Below are 25,376 nucleotides of genomic sequence, written 5' to 3' on the forward strand. Positions count from 1 at the left end.
CCACAAACGCTAAATACGATAACATGTCTCTCTTTTTGGGTGGTCTCTTTATTTGAGCTGCAATCGTCTAGGATAAGCAAGCGTTGATTGTCCCTCGAACTTCTCGTGAAAGGCTCGCACCAAGTCCTGTACACGTACTCCCGGGTCGAGTTTATATACCCTCGCATCGTTCACTCTCTCCCTGTACGTTTGAAGCATATAGTAGGGAAACAATCGACAGTACCCTTCCAGCATATCCAATACCAGTAATATTTTGATCTCATCCCACTGTTGGTAAGCTTGCATGCTTTGGATGAACAGCTGGTTCGACACACCATCGATAGCTACATCCACTTTGGTGATCTCGTGGCTCCAATATTTTTCGTTGACTCTTTAACACGGGAAAACGTCTTCCACCACAGTGATCAATATGCCCTTCATCGACTGGAGTGCCATGTATTCCACAACGTATCGCTTTTATTCGCGACGAATGTGCAAGATGGCTAACATTCCTGAATACTGGTTGAGAATTTGTCAAGCCAATTGTCAAAACTCCAACCACATATTCTCGATGGCATAGCTGCCCCCACTCTCTGTAACAAGACCGTGGCTATAAACATTAAACGTGAGGTTGTATTCCAGCCTATCGCGGCTTGGTAAAATGGCACGTGACCCTCCAGCAGGATGAAGTCGAGCTGAATGCAAAATTGGTTCCAGAATGCCTTATGTCTCTTTGGTATCGTATTTTTTCGAAGGCATATTTCCTGCGCAGCCGAGTCGCTGGACAGATGCCTTGGTATTTCATGTTTTCCAGACAAACCAAAGTCCCGATTAGTCAGTCATCACTAACTTTTGTACCGATTGCGCTCCACCGTACGGAATGCCCAATCAGTTTTCAGATTGAGTTCGAATTCACTGCAAATACGGACACGTCAAAGTCACTTTCTGTGATCTCCCTTACTACCAGCGATAGACAAATATCAGTTGAGAGACAAACAACAAGCTATTTATAAATGATACCCGCCATATTTTATCATTATTGCGTTTGTATTCTGAACGACGAACTTTGCAAACCTGTTGGAGCCTGCCTTACTAAACGAGTTGGACGGAACTCAGATGTTAACAAATGGGAACAATTCATAAAACTGGGAAGGTCCTAGGTGAGACCACTTGGGTCTGCGACTGTTAACATACCACCCTGAGACACTGCCACAGGCTCGTAATTACCGGACATTGACCCCTATCATGTGCATTCATCTCGATCAACTGAGCACAACGGACAACTTTCAAGGCAAACTTTCTTCCATGCTGCTGAGAGCTGTGGCGTTGAAAACTGTTCAATGATGGTCGAATGGAATATTCCCGTTCCTACAGTACAAGAAGTTAACGCAGGGCATGATCGTGGAGCTCAAAATATCTGTTTTAGTTATAGAACATAGCCCCATGAATACAGGATACGTCAGCGCGACGCTGCACCTAAAACAAGGACTCAAGCTACTGGTTCAAGGACAGCCATACGAGAAAATGCACCAACCTAGCGATGTCCGACCTCGAGAACAGACGAGGATCTGACGAGCCCGGAATCAAAGGCAAACTGTATGCCGTGGCACTAAAACACAATATTTACAAGCGCGTCGAAGTTTCCTCCACCCGCGGCAGATTCGGCAGCAACAACAACCCAGGCGATGTCATTGATACCAGGGTAGCTGTCAGCAGCACATGATCCGCAACGACGAGGACAAATTGATGCTCGAATGGCGAGATGAAAAGTACCACCAAGCTGTCAGTGCTGTCGATGGTGTCTACATCATGTGTGTGACGGTCAACATTGGGATGGCTGTTGCCGGCATCGGTTTATCATCTATAATCACGGCTGCACCCGCCGTCCTGGGGATGTAAATAGCAGCCAGCTTATCATGGTTGTTAGGAATCATGTTCTAGCCGAAGCCAAGTTCAACACGATTGACGATCACATATACACGGACAGTAAAATCTCAGAGAAATCGGTTGTTAGCAGAACTCTGAATATAGCAGACAAAAAATCATTCTAGCGTTCTTTCCCAAGAACGAGACCTCCTAAATGATTATGTTACAAATGTCAAAGGTTTGGGCATGGTGCGAAGTCTTGTCAGGCAAAGAGTTCTGTTTGCTACCGTTGCGGTGGCACTCATGAAAGTTCTGAATGCACAAATGAATCATACAGTTGTGTCAACTGTGGCGGGGAGCATGCAGCCTCATCTAAATCTTGCCCTGTCTTTGAACGAGAATCCAAAATACTGAAAATTAAACATACAAACAATGTTTCTTATCACGAAGCAAAACGGTTAGTTTCTGTTTCATCTCAGACTTCGTCTATTACTTACTCAGCTGTAGTTTCCTCTCCTCCTCTACCTGTTGTCAAACCTTCCAGAGTTTCTACTCAATGCCAAACGTCGATCAGTTGGGTGAATGATGATCAGATCATTCTGGAACAAGTTTCTTCTGAAGCAGACACATCAGTAACCGAAACACAAACAGATGTCCAACTGACACAACACTCAGAATCAGACAATGTTACAAGAGAAACTCCCTTACAATTGTCGAAGACAGAAAAGAAACAAATGAGAAGAAAGGCTAGGGCCATACAAAACTTGGAAGTGCATTCTTCTCCCTCAGGCCCTGCTTCGGTTCAAAACCGATTTGAACCTTTGGACATGGAGGTCAGCCCTCCAGTCTCTACTCATGGGAGTAAGCGATCATCTCGTTCACCAGTTAAACCACCATGAACGGTTATCAACCAGTAATCCAGTGGAACTGCAGAGGACTTTGGAACAATTTCAATGATTTGCAATTGTTATCACAAGATCTGAAACCATCGGCATTTTGTTTACAGGAAACATATTTAAAAAGTGCAGATCAGTTGAAAATCAGACAATATGATTCGTATCATTTCCTTTCACCTACGAAGGCTAAGGCCACCGGGGGTAGTTCAATATTGGTCAAACAAGGCATAATTCACAGTCCTGTTTCTCTCAAAACACCTCTTCAAGCTGTGGCTGTTCGTATCACCATGCACATTGTTATCACATTATGCTCTCTTTACATTCCTCCATCTTATTCTCTTCAGCAAAATGAACTTCAAACACTCTATGACCAGCTCCCAAAGCCTTGTATTATAATGGGCGATCTCAACGCACATAATCCCCTTTGGGGAAGTACGCATACCAGCAGTAGGGGAAAGATTTTGGAAGACTTTTTGTCCGCCAATGATTTGTGTATTTTGAATGATACTTCTAAAACATATTTACATCCTGGTACTGGCACATACTCTGCACTTGATTTGTCACTTACAGACCCCACTCTGCTTAATGAATTTGAATGGTCAGTTCATGATGACCTCTGTGGTAGTGATCATTTCCCTACCATTCTACAACCTGTAAACCCTACTGATGTTCCTCCATCATCACGATGGAATTTTACAAAAGCAAACTGGTCTTTATACGAAACGCTATGTAGAGAAAAACTTCTACCTGAACTTGTTAATGGTGTTCCTGATCCTATCAAGTGCTTTTCCGACGCACTAACCACTATAGCCGATGAGTGTATTCCGAAGTCCTCTGTGGTTCCCCACATCCGTAAACCATGGTTCAACAACGACTGCAAACAAGCTAGGAAGGCAAGGAAAAGGGCGCAGAATTATTTTCGTCGCCATCCTATGGTCCATAATTTCAACAAATTTAAAATCTTAAATGCTAAAGCGCGACGTACCTTTAAACAACATAAACGCCAGTCTTGGCAAAATTATGTATCTAGAATCAATTCACGTACGCCAATGAATAAGGTATGGAACATGATCCAGAAAATCAAAGGTAAGGGTTCTAAATCTAGCATTCACCATCTTAAAGACGATGACAAAATATTGACTGATAAATCAGACATTGCTAACAAACTTGGTGAAACTTTGGCTAAACATTCTTCCTCTTCAAATTATGTACCCCAATTTCAAAAATATCAAAGACAACAGGAAAAGAAACCTATTAATTTCAATTCGGATAATGGAGAAGATTACAACGAATTATTTTCTGTTCATGAGCTCCATGCTGCCCTGGGGCAAGCTCATGATACTGCTACAGGTTCTGATAACATCCATTATCAGCTCCTGAAACACTTACCCCAGCCATGTTTGGAAACTCTTCTATTCATATTTGATGAAATCTGGACATCTGGACACTTTCCACCATCATGGCGTGAAGCAATTGTTGTTCCCATACCAAAACCGGGTCGGGATCATACTAACCCTTCCAATTACAGACCTATATCCTTAACAAGCTGCGTTTGCAAAACCATGGAACGCATGGTCAATAACAGACTAACATGGTACTTGGAATCTAATAATTTAATATCTAACATTCAATGTGGATTTCGGAAAAATCGCAGTACCGTTGACCATTTAGTTCGATTAGAGTCATTTGTGAAAAATGCACTTATCAATAATCAACATGCAGTGTCCATCTTTTTTGACCTTGAAAAGGCATACGACACTACATGGAAATATGGCATTTTAAAAGATTTGCATGATTTTGGATTACGAGGCCATTTGCCTAAGTTCATATCCGAGTTTTTAACTGACAGGCAATTTCAAGTCCGAGTGGGATCTACCCTGTCTGATCATTATTATCAGGATCAGGGTGTCCCGCAAGGCAGTATTTTATCTGTCACATTGTTCAGCATTAAAATTGATAGTCTCTCTAAGGTTTTAAATGATTCTATTGATGGATCTCTTTTTGTGGATGATTTTAACATTTCATGTCGTGGTAAAAATATGAATTCTATTGAAAGGCAGTTACAATTATGTCTAAATAGAATTCATAAATGGTCGTTAGAAAATGGATTTAAATTTTCAAAGTTAAAAACAAACTGTATCCACTTCTGTAGGAAATACAAACCTCACAGAGACCCAGACTTAGTTTTAGATGGCACACCTTTAAAGGTTGTAAAGGAAGCTAAATTCCTAGGAGTAATTTTTGATCACCACTTGACCTTTTTACCTCACATAAAGTATTTGAAAAATAAATGCCTGAAGGCCCTAGACTTGTTGAAAGTTGTTGCGAATACTAAGTGGGGAGGGGATCAGAAAACTCTCCTTCAATTATACAGGGCACTAATCCGTTCCAAACTTGATTATGGCTCCATCGTATATGGTGGAGCCTGCAAAAGCAACCTGAAAATACTTGACTCAATTCACCATCAAGGTCTGAGACTGTGTCTTGGATCTTTCCGTACGTCTCCTGTTGCCAGTCTTTATGTAGAGGCTGATGAACCATCATTAAACCAGCGCCGCATAAAATTATCGTTACAATATGTCACAAAACTCTATTCTAGTCAGTCTAACCCTGCATATAACTGCGTTTTTGGTCCTCTTTATGAGGATTTGTACAATAAGAAATCTTCTCTTGTCCCTCCTCTGGGGCACAGAATTAAACCATTTATTTCTTCTGCCGGCATCGAGCTGGAAAGTATATCTCCTTCCCGTCTTCTTTCTTCTCCTCCTTGGCAGTTGGTTAGGCCACAAGTTGACCTAACATTAACATCATTAAAAAAATCCGAAACTAATGAATTACAATATAAACAAGAATATAATCAAGTAAAACAGAAATATGACAATTTTAAATCCTTATTTACAGATGGGTCCAAGGATGGTGGCGCAGTAGCTTGTGCCACTGTCATCGGATCCAGAACAATATCTTCTAGATTACCGGATAACAGTTCTATTTTCACAGCGGAAGCTAACGCCATATTAACAGCTCTTAAATACATTCAAAGACATCCCAAACGGAAACAATACATAATCTTCTCAGACTCTCTTTCTTGTCTTCAGGCTATTAAAAACTTATCATGTAAACATCCACTTTTAATAGAAATTATTGAATTGTATAATGATCTTGCTACTGGCCAATGCGATATCGTCTTTTGTTGGTTACCCGGTCATGCAGGCATTTGTGGTAACACAATGGCTGATCTTGCTGCCAAGGCAGCACTCAACAAATCTGTGACACCACTTCTTATTCCATATTCAGATTATAAAGCTAGCATCAGATCTTTTATCCGTGATCTGATGCAAAAGAAGTGGGACACCCAAGTGGGTATAAATAAACTACATGAAATAAAACCCTACATTGGTTATACCTACTTGGGTTGTCAGTCCAGATTTGAGGAGGTAATCATGCGACGATGTCGTATTGGCCATACGAGATATACACATGCATACCTGTTGACAGGTGAGGATCCTCCGTTTTGTATCCCTTGTGATGAGAGAGTCACAGTCAAGCACATCTTGCTTGACTGTGTTGAATTCTCCATCACAAGGGGTAAATACTTCAATGTCAAAACCGTTAAGGATCTTTTTACCACTGTTAGTGTCCATTTAATTATTGGCTTTTTAAAAGAAATTGATTTCATGATTGAATTTTGATTACTGTGTTGTAGATAGATGTATTTTAATTATCGGTAGTATAAATTAGCAACTGGTATTGTTAGTGGCTGTATCCTCGAAGGGGGTTAAAGTATCGTAAAATTATTGTCCTCCTGAGAGGGTACGTAAGTCCCAAAACTTTTCTCAGTTTAATTTTTGCTTACCCGATTTTAAACGAAGTATATTTGTTCTTTTAAAAATTTGGCTAAACTTTCGCACAATCGCCAACGGCTGAAAGGATGGTGTAAATCCAGCTAGGGTCCATGCAGGTAGCAAAGGTACTGTAAGTCCCCATGGACCCTGGTATGGTGATCTTCCTTCAGTTGTTGGTGGTCTATAGCCTGTTTTTATATTGTGTCGTCCTCTAGAGTTAACTTTTTTAGATTAATTACTAGTTTTACATGTCTGTCTGTGATAGTCTAGTTGTCTTACTGTCCTTCGTTGACAGGTTTTTTACCATTCTCTATTAGGTATATTATTATTGGTTCTCGTCACGATATGGCTGCAATATTGCCGATGTGACGTTAAACATTAACTCACTCACTCCTAAATGATTAACGTTGAACTGTTTCAGCGATATCCGCCTCAATTGGACATTTGGCTTTGCACGTGGATATTTATTATAACAAACTGGCTTCTGTCCGAACTAAAAGCGCTGAAAAAAGAGTGTGGTGTGATTTGTTATTCTCACATGAGGAAAACTGACTTCTTTATCTTGCTGGGCATGAAATATGACAAGCCCCCCACTGTAAAAGAGCTCAAATCTTCCATTGGGAAGTAACTAAGAAGCTAGAGGATGACCGTCCAATATAATATCGATGTCAACGACGTCAAACCCGGATCACTAGCAAGATCGTCGAGGAGTTGAACGATTTGAAAAGTATCAAATGATCAGCTCACCATCAAACTGTCGCTCAACAAACAGCAGACAGACAGATGGTAGTACCGAGTGCATCGATCGTTGTTTCAGGGCCAAACAAGAAGTCATCACTCATTCCAACTCTGTCACTGCTACCAGTGATGCATTGCAACAAAAAATACACAAATCATTAGAAAAATATACCTTCATGGGCTCTGGATGGGTAGTGTGGCACAATCTGTGTGGATATTGCGAACTACATGTCACGCAAAGGCAAACTGTACTTCCCGGTGACCGATCATTTCAGGAACAAACAGGCTATGGTTGACCCCAATAATATTGGTGATAACTGCATGAGGGTAACGTTGAAAACAGTTCCTGCCCTATTTCTACCCAAAAGTAATCCACACAGGTTTTCCAGCTACCCCGTGGATGAGGAAGACGGTGTTAACTTATCAATCTTAACTTAACAATCCCGTTCATCTGTTCATGGGCCCTGTGTCGCAGCTGCTGCCCAAGCACCAAGTCCAAGTGAGAGGTGCCATGATCGGAGCACACCAAAGCCAACAAATCGTCGAGAGATTCAATCGCACGTAGCCACGAGTACGCGGAGGATTTAATCCATGCTCCAATCAGAAATACGGAATGGGTCGTAGGCATGCCGTAAGTGGTACCAGCCGGGTGAATACGAGGGAGACAGCAGAAAATGTGCCTCCGATCTGATATGGTCAGTGACAACGTACCACGTCGACTGAGCTGACATCAAAGACAGTGAACCGAACTTGGACTACTTGAAAGATGGACCGTCGAGTGGATTCGTCAGAGAGGAATGAGAAATTGTCCCTCACGACGCGGTCTTGCCCCCTTATTAAGGATTCGAACCCTTTATTATCATCATGTGGAGATTGAGAAACGGTTGTCCAGTCGCATCGGTATGGACGTTGATGAACTCGATATTTACTCAGCAGACACCTTCCATAAAGTCATCGCTGTCCATCACAGCTACATAGAAATAACAACTGATGACTGGTTGTTAGGCAGGAGCAACGATGGACTGAGTAGGAACGGCGTTGTTAGGCTGGACGGCCATGTTGTTTACCTTGACGACCTCATGATTAGCTGCTAGTCTAGGCTTATCTAGATACCCTCAGCACCTATAGTCAGCATCATCATCTGCAAAAAGGCCTTCCGGGATATTCACAAATGCCTGCTGCATTTTCCCCGTGCCTTGATCCTGGTCTACCATACAAACGTTGCACAAATCATCCAAATTGAATTCATATACACCAGACCAAAAATCACCAAAATAGAAAAATAAACTTTCAAAACTGAAACAATATTCTCTAAAACCAAAATGAACGCTCTGTCATGGAAAACTGATCGTTTGAAATGGAAAAAAAACTCAAGTTATCAAAGAAATCATATTTCCAAGATTAGACTTTTGGTGGCGAAAAGCGTTGTTGACCAAACGATATTTGTGCCATTTCGGGATGCTATGACTGCCGTTTTATACGTTGGGCGACCGTTCTCGTACCCCTGCAACTGTCAAACTGACAGAAACTCATTTTTCGTTATTCACATCTTTATTTTCGTCATCTAAAGCGGGCATCCGAATGGACTCATTTGACATCGATATTTATGTACGTCTCCATACAACCACGAAGTTGACCATCTTTCTTGTCGTTAACGGTGATCTTCACGTGGAATTCGCTCTGGAAACATAGGTGATATAATGGCTTACAAAATATCCATACTTTGAACATCTGTTACTTCAGATAAGTCACAAAGGTGTTTTCAAACTATATTCTACGTATTCCCCTCAAAGCAGCGAAAAATATCGATAAATATATTGTTAAACTATGTTGCTTGTACATCTGATAGAACAGATGTGTTTCATCGCTTGTACACGTATCCTTAATATCGCATGTTTGAGAAATATTGAGGAAAGTCAACCACATGACGGGATACCAGTCTTTACTTACATCCTCTAACACCGCTTTCCAGTCCCCTGCGATGCCAGTGACGGTGAACTTGGAGGCCGGCAGATTAAGCTTGTCTGGGTTGAACGGACAGGTGCAAGGGAGGCCATTAGCCGTCAGTTGAGGAGGGCATGTTCCGCTCTGCTTGAAGGTGTTCAGAAAGTGACATGGATCGGTGTAGTGGCTGTGGGAAAATCATTATGCCTCAGGTTGTTGCTGACGTACACCTTGTTGTGTACAAGTTCTACTCGAGTTTAATCATGCAGTTCATCATGAGTCAGCCATTACAGTTCGGCGCAGGTCATGTTAGGTAACAGCCCATGTTTCAATCCGTCTACGTCAAGTATGTCCTTACAGGAAACTCTGCTCATATCAAGTATGTCCCTACAGGGAAACTCTGCCCATATCAAGTATGTCCTTACAGGAAACTCTGCCCATGTCAAGTATGTCCTTACAGGGAAACTCTGTTCATATCAAGTATGCCCTTACAGGAAACTCTGCCAATATCAAGTATGTCCTTACAGGGAAACCTGCTCATATCAAGTATGTCCTTACAGGGAACACTGCTCATATCAAGTATGTCCTTACAGGGAAACCTGCTCATATCAAGTATGCCGTAACAGGAAACTCTGCCCAATTCAAGTATGTCCTTACAGGAATCTCTGCCTGTATCAAGTATGTCCTTACAGGGAAACCTGCTCATATCAAGTATGTCCTTACAGGGAACACTGCTCATATCAAGTATGTCCTTACAGGGAAACTCTGCCCATATCAAGTATGCCGTAACAGGAATCTCTGCTCATATCAAGTATGTCCTTACAGGAGGAATCTCTGCCTATATCAAGTATGTCCTTACAGGAGGAATCTCTGCCTATATCAAGTATGTCCTTACAGGAGGAATCTCTGCCTATATCAAGTATGTCCTTACAGGAGGAATCTCTGCCCATATCAAGTATGTCCTTACAGGAGGAATCTCTGCCCATATCAAGTATGTCCTTACAGGAGGAATCTCTGCCCATATCAAGTATGTCCTTACAGGAGGAATCTCTGCCCATATCAAGTATGTCCTTACAGGAGGAATCTCTGCCCATATCAAGTATGTCCTTACAGGAGGAATCTCTGCCCATATCAAGTATGTCCTTACAGGAGGAATCTCTGCCCATATCAAGTATGTCCTTACAGGACGAATCTCTGCCCATATCACGTATGTCCTTACAGGAGGAATCTCTGCCTATATCAAGTATGTCCTTACAGGAGGAATCTCTGCCTATATCAAGTATGTTCTTACAGGAGGAATCCCTGCCTATATCAAGTATGTCCTTACAGGAGGAATCTCTGCCTATATCAAGTATGTCCTTACAGGAAACTCTGCCCATATCAAGTATGTCCTTACAGGAGGAATCTCTGCCCATATCAAGTATGTCCTTACAGGAGGAATCTCTGCCTATATCAAGTATGTCCTTACAGGAGGAATCTCTGCCTATATCAAGTATGTCCTTACAGGAGGAATCTCTGCCTATATCAAGTATGTCCTTACAGGAGGAATCTCTGCCTATATCAAGTATGTCCTTACAGGAGGAATCTCTGCCTATATCAAGTATGTCCTTACAGGAGGAATCTCTGCCTATATCAAGTATGTCCTTACAGGAGGAATCTCTGCCTATATCAAGTATGTCCTTACAGGGAAACTCTGCCCATAGGATATACTTGATATCCATATCAAGGAAACTGACTCCATATCATGTATGTCCTACTAGCAAACCCCGCCCATGTCGAATATGTCCTACAAGGAATCTCCGCCCATGTCAAGTATGTACTACCAGGAACCTCCGCCCATGTCAAGTATGTACTACCAGGAATCTCCGCCCATGTCAAGTATGTACTACCAGGAATCTCCGCCCATGTCAAGTATGTACTACCAGGAACCTCGATCCATGTCAAGTATGTATCAACAGGAAACACAGCCCATGTCCAGTATGTCCTACAAAGAAATTCCACCCACGGAATAGGAGAGTCTATCAGCACAACACAGCCCGTAGAAATTGACAGGGGATTGACGTTTTATCTAATGAGACTCAATGTTTGAGTCCAACTTCTCGCCATGGCCAGTTGTCGAACTGGGCATTTCATCTCATAACCACGTCTTGGGCATCGCAGCAAATCAGTTTCATATGTCTATGCTAAATATGGTAGCATCTGTGTAAACAGACTGGGTCTCCCTGCAGTATACCTTCTCGACAGGATGAGTACTATACAAAAAGTTCGCAATTTCCTCCACATCCTTCAAGATCACAAGCGGTTGCAACGTCTTCAAGATCTACTAACTTTGGATATGTTCCCTCTTCGTTCGGCATTATCATACAATTATGATTAGAAACTAATATCTCTATCATCTTTTTTCATTATCAGAATCGTCCCCAGGTATCCTTACTTGTTTGCAGAGTGCAGGCGTACTGTGGAAAAATGTTTTTACTTTAATTGTATGTGGAAAAGATTTACTTAATTTATTCTGGAACGTCGATAATATGTTGTTTTTCTAACAAGGCCTACTCCAGCAGAATGTATTGTTTCGCGTTTCTTTGGATTGTATACAAAAATTAACTTTGTTCAGTGTCTCTGTTTCCGCGCCGTCACCATTTTTACATCCTCAGTGTGTCTTTGTTATCTTGTTTACGCCATTTTATTATCGACGGCCTTAAACGGCCTGAAATCCGTTTACTTCACCTTTCAGCAAACTGGCATGAGTCCTCGTCATTACTTACCATGTGCCAACCACGCCGGTACAGGGCACCTTGGTGAACCTCCCAAGCAGTTTCTTCTCCATGAGAACGTCCATAGTGACCTGGTCAGCGAGATCGTGACTGATTGCTCCTTCCATGGTCACAGTCATATTTCCTGGCACCAATACGGGGTTGGGACTGATGTCAAACTTGGACACCGACATCCAGGAGTTACCCACACCTGACAGGGGAGAGCAAATCAAATATTAATCTCCGTTCTTTATGACAAACTAGTCCATGTCCTGTTGGTCGGAATAGACTCAGCCAAGTCCTGCTATTTGAGAAAGACTCAAAGAAGTCTTGTTGGTTGTAACAGACTCAGACAAGGCTTGTTGATCGAGGTCGACTCAGATAAGTCCTGATATTTCGATTTTTATTACTCGCCCGTGGAAGATATCGCAGTGTAATATTTATACGGTAATATCTAACTAGTGTAATACCGCCACACGTGAACCAGTTCTAATGGAACAACTTTCGGTCACGTGATGTACCACATGACAAATCAAAATGGCTTCTGTCAACGTTTTCAGTCCCGTCAGTTCGAGACCATAAATAACACATTGCTATAAGACATATTTTTTTATGATTATGTACTTTTGAAGCAATAAACCAACAAACCAGTAGCTTTATATTTTATTAACACAACTACTAACTACGATAAAAATAATAATAATACAATACATTGCGGACGACACATTCACGAGACAATCAAAATGGATACAAGTAACGTTAATGACTGTGTGAGAATTGACGGTTGTATGAGAGGAAGAGTAATTAACATTGTACAACCTTTGGGAACTTTTCACGTGTACGACGTGACCCTAGAAGATGGGTCCACTAAGCAGGTTGCACGTTACAGATTACAAAAACTTTCTGAAACTGTAAGCGCTACACCTAGCCAAAATATCTGTCATGATGATATGATCAGTAGGATCTTTGAGGATGATTTCTTTTGAATACGTTATGGTGGCACAACACAACACACTTTGGCCTCTGCCGTGTAACACCTCACAGAAACATATATTGAGTGAACGTCTGTTTAAAAACCGATGTAAATGGTGTTGAATATCATGAATTCACAGAGTGTCAGACAAAAACACGCACCGGGGTCAACACCCGTGATGTCCGTACTGTTACACCGAAAGCCTGGGCTACAGGCGATGACCGATGTCCGGTGATAGTCTACAAAACGTATGCTGGACTCAGACCTCTTGAGTTCAGTGCACCTGATGCACCATTCTATTTGGCGACCAATTCGAAATCCGCACCAGTTGGTGACAAACCCTGGTTTAAACGACAACCAGTAGGCGTAAATAAACTCTCTTCTATTATGAAGCGATTGGCATCCGGTGCTAAGCAAACGTCTGAGAAAGTATGTTGTTCAAACACTCTCTAACAGAAATGTGCCTCCAACGCAGATCATGCAGATCAGTGGGCATAAAAAAGTGCAAACCATCAATAACTATTCTCACATCTCCGAAGATCAACACAAAACTATCAGCAAAATACTGAGCAAGTCAAGCGATGATGCTAGTAACTCCCACATGGCAGTTTGCGCGCAAGAAAACCGTCAGCATCTCAAAACAGAGTACAAACAATAAATGTCACAGATTCAAGTTCACAATAGCTGAGGTCAATCTTTGCAGGTCCTGTGAATGATTCAGTGATCAACCTGAATTTCTACGGTGGACAAAACAAATAAACTGACACTTCTTCCAATCCAAGCCTTCGGGCGCATGACGCAGACGTAAAGTTCAACAGTCCGCCACGTTCCAGGGAGTCCCTGTTATTGATTACCTAATGAGACTATGTCTATCATTTCAAATACATTGTGATTTTAAATGTTGAGTTTTCGATTGAAATATTTCAAAGTATAAATTGTTAGTTTGTTCAACTGACACCTTATATTGTGTTTTTATTTTCGAACTATATGCAGATGGAAATCCCACGATTTCACCGGTTGCATATTCATACGTGTGACCTAGATTGTCTCGCCGCAAATGTCTGCACACTGTTAGGATCGTTTTTTCGGCGATTTCACTTGACTAATGTGGGTGAGTAATAAAAAGAATACTAAACTCCCTTCCGTGTAATACCATATTTATTAAACGAGTGAATGATTTGGTATCAAACGAGCGAAAGAGACGTTTGATACCAAATCATTCACTCGTTTAATAAATATGGTATTATATGGAAGGTCGTTTAGTATCCTCTATATTTCCTACAACAATCAAATTAAAGACGTAACAACAATAAACATATCTTATCTAGCCAAGCCTGACGTTATACAGATACGAGGGGGTGTCAGACAGTTCCAGTTATCAACAATAAACTATTGAGCAACCAGGATGAAATTCCGACAGTAACATCAGTAATCCTTCTCTACTTAATGGACAAAGAACTAGCTACATCCAGTCTTGTGCTAGTTGATCCTACACACCTGTACACCTAAGTATGGAGGCGACTGGCGCGCAGTGTTCTTGCACTTTAAGGGCTGCACTGAACGACAAACTCACAATGAAATGAAATCTGTTAAGAGTGATGATAGTCCATCCTATGATGCGGTTGTGAGATGGAAAATGAATTTCCACACCGGTCACATGTCCATCACACATGAGCCATGAAGTGTACGTCCCTCACTTATGACATGGCCACCGTGAACAAAGTGGAGGCGCTGGTAACAATACAGAGGCCATGCATGAGAAGGATATGACTTATGGCGGTCCATGGAACATCATTCAAAACCAACTGTATAAGTGACAGCATGCTGCATTCCTCGCTTACTGACTCCTCTTCAGAGACAGACTTCTGGAGCAGGATGATGAGGATTCCTTCAGATGTCTTGTAGCCATGGATGAATGATGATTGTATTTGTATGATCCAGAGATGAAGAACCCACTTCCTGAACGTTCTTTGGACGACAGGAATAAGGTCATTCAGTAGGTGGAGGGTCGGTTTTCTATGATATTAAGGGGCTTCTATTGAGTTGGTCTGCGCAAAGTCAGGACATGGTAGGGGAAATGTGTACCTCGGGATTGTGATTATGTAGAGAAGTCAAAAGGACTGGAAAGCAAAATTAAGTTTCAACCCTGAATAACTCTTAGTGATAATTAATGTCTTTTGATATCCCCACACACTCAAACAAATCGAGGTACATATGTCAAGCTAGAGCATGCATGCACGTGAAAGGGTTAAACAACATCTGCAGTTCTGTTTCGGACCTACCTTACAGTATGTGGGTGAGTGTTGTTGTTTTAAGACGCTTTGAAATCATTCTGTATGAGTTATTGTGCCTCGTGGCATGCTGAACAGAAGCCGAAAGATCAAAATGCACATATCAGAAAAGGATACATAAAAAGAATTATTTCTATATGAATCCCCGTATAGGCAAATTCTATACCTTCAAAACCAAACAGTCAAAAAGTATCTTACAATGTATATACCTTGCAATGAATATTAGATACACTGTATTACCGATGTGACAATATTACGAAAGATGTATTTCCGTTGCAGTCTTTGCTACTGTGTGTAAAACTGCACTCTAGGCCTATGACATTTTCAGCACAGCAGAGAAAGATTGATTGCAGGATATAGAATTTAACAACATTGTCCTGAAATAGTCTTCATGGCGAACTTTGGCAAATTGTACGACAGCTGTAGTGTGTTCTCGTCACTCAACTGTGAAATGGCGACGCTTCAATATTATTCAATCATTTGACATACCGCAGTCTCTCCACTCCAGATTTCCGGTAGAAGTGAATCCTGGACGAGCCCCTAGGGCAGGAACAACGAGAGTCACGAGCAACAACAACATGGCGGACCGAGACTGAGTAGAGCCCGATGGTGTTTGACAAACTCTTTATAATCTGCAAACGAGTGCACACGTGATGTATATTTTTAAAAGCATTTTTTGCAGGAGTTTGCGCCACGCTGTAATTCTCGACTCTGGGACACGACACATTGAAGATTAGATATCCTGGACAGTGTGCACTTCAGAACGATGAGTCGACACACGAGATACCCTTGCTTAACGAATTCTGGACAGAACAGAACAGAACAGAAGTTCATTTCAGTAAAAGCCTTTGGCTCAAAATTCACACTTATAAATCGATGGACAACTAGGGCACATTCTAATTTAGATTTGTGTTTCTTGTCATCATAGTATGAAAATAGACATACATTCTTGATGATATTGACATTTATGCTCTGCAATACACTATTAGGACATTTACCTATTTCTGATTTGCGAATGTGCATCACAGATATAGAACACATGTCATTTTTCAACAACGAAGATATCGTTTCAATTACAAAACAGGTATGTAATGGGACATAAATGTAACTATCAGTTTCAACTGCCCGTTTAAAAGTACAATGCCGGAATCGCGAATATATAATATTTAAATATTGAGAGACTTATCAAGTGAGGGATTTACCGAGGGATTTAGCTCTCTACATTCAGTAAAATTTTCAACTTTGAACTGTTTACAGTGAACACACTTACAGCTGCTATCGAAAAATGAATACATCGTGATGTAATGTCTCTTTAAATGATTCAGTAAATACTTTGAGATCACCAATTTCCTGGCTTGTGTAAAGAAGTCCAAAACCGAATGGAAAGTATATATTTTCTATTTTAGCTAGCCATGAATTTCTTCTTACTTTTTCTAAAGATAATAACATAAAATAACTTTGTGTCTGCACCAGAATTTCACAGCACTGGTTTTAATATGGACAGATTCAGTAGGATGTGTCCATATTTCAGACCCAAAACATAAGATATGTGATATGATACAATAAAAAATATTTAATAGATTTGTACAAAAAAATGCTGACAATTGTTTTACAGAGAATTTTCTTTGTCAGTTTGTGATGCAAGACATGATGTAGCTTTACTCCAGGCTAATTCAGGAGTGAACATAATTGCAAGGTACTTGTCAAATGATTCAGTATCAATGACATCATCACTATGAAACGCAAGGCTCCGCCATTTCTTGGTTTTCTTTAATCCATGCCAGTTTGCTCACAAAATGTACCAATCACACATTAATCTTTTATACAAGTGTGCACAGGTGTCAGGTATTGTTGACGCGGCATCAGCAAACATAAGAGAGCAGGGGTTGCTAACAGTAGAAGAAACTGGGATACCTTGACCTCTTTTCAGCTCCATAAGACTGCATTACTTATTTTTGAAAGTAGTAAAGATAGACGAGTATAGGAAAAACTAATGACAGGTGCTCAAAGTGTGAAATAAATTTATTTTTCTGTGTCATTTGACTATACATACATGTATATGGGACCCGTGAAGGTCCTTGGGTAGAATAGGCCTTCGGCAAACCCATGCTTGCAAAAGGCGACTATGCTTGTCGTAAGAGGCGACTAACGGGATCGGGTGGTCAGGCTCGCTGACTTGGTTAACACATGTCATTGGTTACCATTTGCGCAGATCGATGCTCATGTTGTTGATCACTGGATTGTCTGGTCCAGACTCAATTATTTACAGACCTCCGCCATATAGCTGGAATATTGCTGAGTGCAGCGTACAACTAAACTCGCTCACTCACTCACATGTATTTGGTCCAAGATCCATTCGCCATATCAGGCACGTGTCATTAGGACTGCGGTCACTATAGGCCTATAGCTAGCGTGAGCAGATATGGCAGCAGATCAGTATGGGAAATGGTTTGATAAACCGTGAATATCTGTCAACGTTATTAATGTACGGAAATAATTCTGAGGATGCCATCTCGTAACCATCAAAACTGGCCCCACTGCGGGCGACAAACGTATCTTCATACAGCCGACCTTTCAGAGTGTGTATCCCAAATATACGATATAGTTGTGCAAGTTTCATATTATAGTATTTAGACGATTCATTATTGTATCATAAACATATGCAATAGTGTCATCTGGAATATAATCATGTCCTTTATTCTTGCTTTCAGATCACCTTCAAGAAATATATGCTCACTTGGATATTCTAACCTCGCTCTATGGAAGTAATCTTCTGTTTGACAAATACCATCACAGGCAACAGAATCAGACACAGCAGAGTTTTGAGAGAAACGTATGGAAATATGAGACTGATTGCATGGTCCAACTTCAAGGCAGATGCATACAAGATCAGAACTACACAGACCAGAAATGTTCAAACACACAGCTAACGAGATTATTATCAATAAATAAGTTCTTCCGGGCTTTCGGTTGCGCTTGAAGCCTAAGCGCACGCGTGTTCGAGGCGCTCTCGCTACCCACAAATGACTAGGCCTAAACAGTGCTGAAAAACAGGCAAATGTATACTCATGAATCTATTCTGAAGTCTCCTCAGTGTATTGACCTCCATGGGTCACTACTTAATTTACTCAAGTCTTTAATGAGTTGCTGGTCGACTTAACTTGGTGTTGGGTGTGTTTTATTTCATTTTTTATCTTCTCAGCACAGATCCCTAACACCTCTTACTCATCTCCTTTACGTGGATGACATCGAGCTCCTTGCCAAAGGAGACACCAAATTGAAAGGGCAAGTTCTCCTTGTCGAGTCCTTTTCTAAGGATATTAGCACTACGTTTGGACTTGACACATGTAATACTCTTCAATTGAAAAGTGGCAAGGTAACTAATGATGGATCGGTCAAGTTAGAAGGGGTAAGACTTATTGAGCATCTTGTGGGAGATCAGGCCTACACCTATCTTGGAATGCAAGTTCGAGACAAGACACCCTGTGAATACTTTGTTAAGTTTGTTTCTTTATCATGTAATGATTTTTTTAAAGTATTTGATAACATTGTGAAAGCAGTATTGTGGTATAGAGCAGTAATATGGAGTACTCCCTCATGTAAAACTATTGAAAGGGTTCAGATTACGATGTGCAAAAGGATATTAAACATAAATAAGAATGCTTGTAATGTAACTGCTAGAGGTGAGTGTGACAGGATGCCTCTGCAGTTACCTTATATGACGAGGGCTGTTAAATATTGGTGTAAACTATGTTTATGGATCGATCTTGTTGACTTTATCAGTGCTCTTATCATTGCATGAGGGAGGCAGAACTTGAGCCGGTCATATTAAATATATTCTTTTCAAATATAGCCAGATTTAGATGAGGTAACTTCAGAATCCTCAATCATGCGTGCCCTCAAATCCCAGGTAATCCCCTGCTGCCTGTTGGCAAGGTTTCACTCTCACTTCGCCAGTCTGACCAAAAAGGTCTTGTTAAAACAACATTGCACTATGGCTAGGTGACAGATGCAGGCCACGGCCTAGATTTTCGAAGCGCTAAGATAGCCGTAAGTTAATGTTAATGAATGGCACTTACGAAGCCATTAGCGCTTCGAAGATCTAGATCCAGGTAATTAGCATCAGCCACCGAAGCGTGAGCCTTTGTTCAAGGGCTATGGTCTATACCTGCATTACCACACGATTTAAGATAAATGCAATTGTGGGTGCCTTTGTTATAACTTTTCTGTTAAATTTCAGCGGTGGCTGAGCGGGCTAGGCGGCTGACTTTGTGTGCTGGCGATTAGGTGCCTGACTCTGAGGGTGCGGGTTCGAATCCCGGATGGGACTCAACCGAAAAAAGTACTAGCATTTGTACTTTACTAAGAAAGTGAAATCCCAAATATGACATATGTTGCATTTGACCACTTTCGTATAACTAGTACTAGATATGGGTGCACCTTGGTTTTCCCTGCAAATTTGCAGGCGATTTTGCTCAACGGTCCAGAACCCCCATTACCTATACTACTGCTGACGTCACAGGTTTAGATGTGCGTATGTTATTGGTATTGTTTATTGGTATTTGTATTCATACGACTCGTACATTTGCAAGAAACGTGATTCATCACATTTTAGCAGAATTCAACACATTTCAGCATTGTTTCACAACGTTTCTAAAATATAATCCCTACTGGAATCCACGTCTCCAGATAGCAGAGGCTGATTCTTCCACATGGATATCCCACTACTTACATTCTACACGGAACCGTGATTTTGGTGTATTGACATTTCACAAAAACACGTGTTTGTCTTTAGATTGCGCCGCAGACAATACAGAGTAATGACGTTATCTGGTCTCCTAAATAAACTGAATTCTAATTCAAAACAGTACCACGTTAACGAAGTTGCGAGATTTGACTACTAGTGATACTGTAATAGAACCGATTTGAAATTATGATTTGGATTATTTAGGATTTCATGGGATACACGTGACCAGGATGTATGGCATCAGTGTTGTGATCGGGTGTATCTATTGTCCATTGGCAATATACTGGCCAAAGCGGAAATTATTGGACTTCCGTCTTCGTGATCTGACCTGAGGCTATATCTGATACTGCTAGTGTAATTTCTTACCAGTGTTTTGTATGCAATGGTAAATATACCGCACTTAGAATGTAAGAGTTATTTGTATAATTTTTCGTTGTTGGTTTCATGAAGAATTCTTTGCGGACTGTTAACTTATTTTTTCAACTTCAAATAAAAACGTACCCAAACTGGGATCTCGACTGAAATTATTAGTGAAGCAAAAGTAAAGACAAACAGTTAATGGAGGTTATCATCAGAAAGTGAGACTTTTTCCATATGGACAAAAAAGTGTACTTTGTTGATTTATTTCTTTACATCTTCAACTAGATAAGTACTTTATTTGACACCGATTGTCAGGTACGTCTCCATGCAGCCTCTGATTTGTTTAGTGTGCTTGTCGTTCATTGTGATCTTCACGTGGTACTCGCCCTGGAAAGAAACGGTAAATATATAACGATGAATAGTGATGTGTCTACACTACGACTTTCCATGTGATGTCAGATAAATCACAAACTATATCATATATATGTTAGGCGCAGGACGTTTATAAGCATATTTCTATCCGAAATGTATTTTGGAAATAGATCACATAATTTGGTGAACAATCTTTACTTACGCTGGCCAAGAACTTCCATGCGTCACTGATGCTGGTGACGGTAAACTTGGACGGGGGCATGTGTAGCTTGTCGGGGCTGAATGGGCAGGTACAGGGCAGGCCGTTAGCCGTTAGCTGGGGAGGGCAGGTGCCCTTATCTTCAAAGACTTTCAGGAATTTGCAGGGGTCGGTATAGTGACTGTGGGGACAATCAGAATATCTCAAGCTGTTGAAATGTGAAACGTACAACCATTTGTTTTCAGTAATGGGATTACGTATCCGCACTTTTCAGAGTGTAAATTGTATATGTTTCTTCATTGATGATACCAACATGGCGTTTGGTCATTCGTTGATATGTGAACCTGATATGTAAACTATTTGTCCTGTTACCGAGGATTTAATGCGGTGTTAGTAGTTTGTTCTGTGTCTTCACTGAAGACACCAGATGATTGTGAACACATCCGGGTTTTATCATTCCAAATGTTGACCAAACAGCTAGTCTTACCGACTAGTTCTAGTCCCGTCGTGGGCGTTTCCCTAACTAATCCTAGCTGTGTTCAGTAACTGGCCTCATCTTCCGTAAGAGAGATATGGCAGTTTGGTGTCGATTCCTGTACGCCGACCGGAATTGTGCAACCATGGCGAGTCATGAAAGGGCAGGAAGTGCTTATGTTGCCAGATCAATGGAGCATTCCGATGTGATTACACCACGATACAGGCCGAATCTCCCGTGAGAGGGATTGGAACATTCAGGATTCCCATTTGGGCGTGACAATTCTGACAATGCTCAACATTCACAATCTATCTCTAGTGAGAACTTGAATCGTTAGAAGCAGACGCTGCTGGTGGTGTTCGCTCAGATCAATTAAAACACATATCAGCTCCTCTCGGGAGTCTGCCCAATACGCACCCATGAACGTCCGGGTTAGAACATTGGCCTTCAGCAACCCATGCTTGTCGTAAGATGCGACCAAGGGGATCGGGTGGTCAAGCTCGCTGACTTAGTAGACACATGTCACAGGTTCCCGATTGCGAGGATCGATGCTCACGCTGTTGATTACTGGATTGTCTGACGCCACACTCAGCAATATTCCAGCTATATGGTGGCGGTCTGTAAATAATCGAGTCTGGACCAGACAATCCAGTGATCAACAACATGAGCATCGATCTGTGCAATTGGTAACCGATGACATGTGTCAACCAAGTCAGCGAACCTGACCACCCGATCCCGTTAGTCGCCTCTTACGACAAGCACAGTCACCGTTTATGGCAAGCATGGGTTGCTGAAGGCCTATTCTACCCTGGGACCTTCACGGGTCTAATTTGCTTCCGAATCAGCGTGAGAATGTCAAGACCAAGCGACATGTAAGTTTACACATCACTTACCATGTGCCAGCTACAAGCTCACTCAGCGCTTACCATGTGCCAACCACAAGCTCACTCATCACTTACCATATGCCAACCACAAGCTCACTCAGCGCTTACCATGTGCCAACATCATTCTTGCAAGGGACCCTGGTGAACCTTCCGAGAAGCGACTTCTCAAAGACGACATCCAGAGAGACCTGGTCCTCCAGCTTGTGTGTGATTGCTCCTTCCAGGGATACCGTCATGTCTCCGGGAACTACAATGGGGCTGGGGTTGATGTTGAACTGCTTCACGGATATCCAGCTATCGCCAACACCTGGAAGGAAAAGTAACGCTCGGTTCATGAAAAAATGCCAGCTTCACAAATAAGTGCATATACATATGTGGGTATCATGCTGATGATCAGACTCCGACAAGCCCATATGACATACAGAGGCGTGTTTTACCGTGACAGATTCAGTGGACTCAGACAAGTCACCTTAAATATGAAGGAGTCCCTAACAAATCAGATAATGTACAGGGGCGTATTTTATGGTAAACAGATTGAGACTTCAGTAGACTCTGACAAATCCCCTTCTCCAGGTATGTTTGACAGCATCTTAATGTGATTAAATCCACATAGTCCTTCAATGTTTTGGGCATATGCTCGCATGTCCAGTGATACAATCGTTCTCTTTCATAAGAATGATTTCAACTGATTCTCACATACCAATTTGAACTCATTTCTTTATTCATGTGAATGTAGGCCATCGGTCCATGATATGACGGCATACACCCTTCAAGCTGCAGAGACCACGAGTGTTAGCATAAGAAATAAACAAGACAAGATTTCTCAAAACCAGAGGAGTGGCATTACCCGTCAGTCGGTGAAAATTACACGAGGCTGGATGTTTGAAAACATCAACAGGGATAAAAACGTTACGTAGATTATCAGAAGCAACAGATATCAATAGAAATGGTGTTTATTTTCTACTATAGTTACAGGAACACATTTCGCACATTCCTTTTGGTATATGTATATATCTACCAGTTTCTCTATTAAGCCTGAACTTTGCTAAGGCAGTACGAAACTTCTTAATACTTATGCAGTGACGATATGGTCCAAGCTATATTTACATAGAGAGCTGAAATACGTTTTTGAGCCATGTCACAGCGAGGAATAGAATTCATGTAAATATATGTTTGGGGCTCTAGATTTGAATTCAGAAATAAAAAATGTGTTGGGAATAAACTGATTTTCCTATGTGTATTCAAAACCCACTGTATACAATACGTATTTTTCATTTGACGTCCAGTACATTTTACCATTTGAAGCAGCTAACAGTGATACATTATAACATTTCCTGGGAAAACGTGTGGAAGGCATATTTAACACGCTCTACCAATACATAATACCGCGTCTGTACGCAAAGATATACAGTACACTATCTCCCCAACTCGCCACTTACAATGTGTTTGGGAGTACATAATATGTAAACCAGAGTTAATATTTACAGGTTTAGACATGAACTGTTTCAGTATATGAATTGGGACTACAATCCAGACTGTCTCATTTCATAAGTTCACTTTTCGTTGAACCTTTCAAAATGCCAAACAATAGATCTGGATTTAATAGTAGAACTCTCATAATATTTAGGACATGACATTAATGTTTGTGAAAATACTATTCCCACATATCTATATGAAGAAACACAATCAATTGATTTACATCCTAAATATCATTTTTCGGGCTTACTGAGGATGGTGTCATTTCTAAGCAGAAGTTTGGATTTATCTAAATCGCCATATAGCTATCATATATTCCATGCAATGCTGTCCAAGAACATTAATACTACCGATGGTGTCAGAGAATAGAATATCAGATGCAGCAAATAGAAGGAGAACAACGAGTTAATTTCTGGATGTAACCGTGTGCCCGGGTAACAACTCGTCTATGCTATCAGCTAAATCGTTTATGAAAAATGGAAGACAAGAAAGGACTCAACCTTGACGAACTCCAATGTTACAATCAAACAACTATGAAAAGGAAGTTTTGACTTTAGCTGTTATCATGACACATCTGCAGATGGATTTGATGCAACCTAACATCTTGGTTGCCAATCCTTTCTGCTGCAAAACTAACCATAATTTCAATCTATTTACCAAATCAAATACTATTATACGACTCTTATGACTATTGGTAGTCTGTGAACAGTAATATCATGCATGCGTGTAAACATAATCATGGTTGCCGATGATAAAATCTTTATCACTAGCTGCTCTCCAGCCCAAAGATGTTAGTGTGAACGTCCTTATTAACCCCTTTCATATAAACCCCATCACAGTGAGTCCCGTTGATGCTTGGCGGAAGTCAGAAGGTAGGCAATATTCGGCGTTTACGATTTTGGCCAACCCTCTGGGGTAATCTTGGAAACATTTCCACCCTACAATATCAACCGATACATACCACAGTCCCTCCACTCCAGTGTGCCTGTGGAGTGGAAACCTGGGCGTGCCCCTAGGGCAGGAACGATGAGAGCTACAACCAACAACAGCATGGTGAACCTTAGGCTGACCGAGTCCGATACTGTCTGGCAACCTCTATATAACCTCCGATAGCAAGGGTAGGCCACGTGACTATAGGAACGGAACAGGGACTCGTCGAACCGGGTTGCCCGACCTGTCACGTTCTGGATAAATCACTAACATCATATGTAGTTCACGCATACTATGGTTGTTAAGCATCATGCATGATGTGTTTCAGGAAAGATTGCTTGCAAGGGTTGCAATACCATCGTTGCTCGTCTACTCTAGGCTGGACTCAGCATATACAAGATTATATCGTGTCCTGGATTACATGTACAAGGGGTCGATGGACTCATGGACACTTGTCATTGTACGTCTCAGAAATGGGGCACACATTAGGAGCCGCTGTGTACACATGAGCGTTGATGGAACATAAGCAATTACAGGTGTGATACCTGCTGGAAACTGACAAGAGTTGTATTATTCACACAGATAAGGACCAGATACCGCGGTATTGGCGGTATGAATCCAGAAACATTCATATCTAAGTCTGAAATAACA

General features: G+C 41.3%; 2 protein-coding genes across 2 annotated transcripts; both read right to left on the reverse strand.

Annotated features, from left to right (window-relative positions):
- Positions 1 to 8,850: 8,850 nt before the first annotated feature.
- Positions 8,851 to 15,931, reverse strand: LOC137286326 (ganglioside GM2 activator-like). Its single transcript, XM_067818116.1, has 4 exons — positions 15,772 to 15,931; positions 12,031 to 12,229; positions 9,272 to 9,452; positions 8,851 to 9,001 (listed from the first exon to the last, which is right to left on the reverse strand). Exons 1-4 carry the CDS (start codon positions 15,860 to 15,862, stop codon positions 8,909 to 8,911), a joined length of 564 nt encoding a protein of 187 aa, XP_067674217.1. The 5' UTR covers positions 15,863 to 15,931; the 3' UTR covers positions 8,851 to 8,908.
- Positions 15,932 to 20,589: 4,658 nt separating this feature from the next.
- LOC137287017 (ganglioside GM2 activator-like) lies at positions 20,590 to 25,003 on the reverse strand. The gene is made up of 4 exons (XM_067819104.1): positions 24,757 to 25,003; positions 22,428 to 22,626; positions 20,964 to 21,141; positions 20,590 to 20,776 (listed from the first exon to the last, which is right to left on the reverse strand). The coding sequence occupies exons 1-4, from the start codon at positions 24,845 to 24,847 to the stop codon at positions 20,684 to 20,686; spliced, it is 561 nt and encodes a 186-aa protein (XP_067675205.1). The 5' UTR covers positions 24,848 to 25,003; the 3' UTR covers positions 20,590 to 20,683.
- Between the last annotated feature and the right edge of the window lie 373 nt (positions 25,004 to 25,376).

This window comes from Haliotis asinina, chromosome 6 (genome assembly GCF_037392515.1).
Source record: "Haliotis asinina isolate JCU_RB_2024 chromosome 6, JCU_Hal_asi_v2, whole genome shotgun sequence".
In the NCBI taxonomy this organism is placed as follows: domain Eukaryota; kingdom Metazoa; phylum Mollusca; class Gastropoda; order Lepetellida; family Haliotidae; genus Haliotis; species Haliotis asinina.

What these genes read in the sequence shown, in the direction of transcription:
- LOC137286326 (XM_067818116.1), bottom strand. Translation starts at nt 15,862, where the DNA reads ATGTTGTTGTTGCTCGTGACTCTCGTTGTTCCTGCCCTAGGGGCTCGT. An exon ending in ACCGGCGTGGTTGGCACATG is followed by an intron (nt 9,453 to 12,030) that starts GTAAGTAATGAC and finishes ATTTTCCCACAG; the next exon opens with CCACTACACCGATCCATGTC. An exon ending in GGAAAGCGGTGTTAGAGGAT is followed by an intron (nt 9,002 to 9,271) that starts GTAAGTAAAGAC and finishes CTATGTTTCCAG; the next exon opens with AGCGAATTCCACGTGAAGAT.
- LOC137287017 (XM_067819104.1), bottom strand. Translation starts at nt 24,847, where the DNA reads ATGCTGTTGTTGGTTGTAGCTCTCATCGTTCCTGCCCTAGGGGCACGC. An exon ending in ACTGGAGTGGAGGGACTGTG is followed by an intron (nt 22,627 to 24,756) that starts GTATGTATCGGT and finishes TTTTCCTTCCAG; the next exon opens with GTGTTGGCGATAGCTGGATA. An exon ending in AAGAATGATGTTGGCACATG is followed by an intron (nt 21,142 to 22,427) that starts GTAAGCGCTGAG and finishes TTGTCCCCACAG; the next exon opens with TCACTATACCGACCCCTGCA.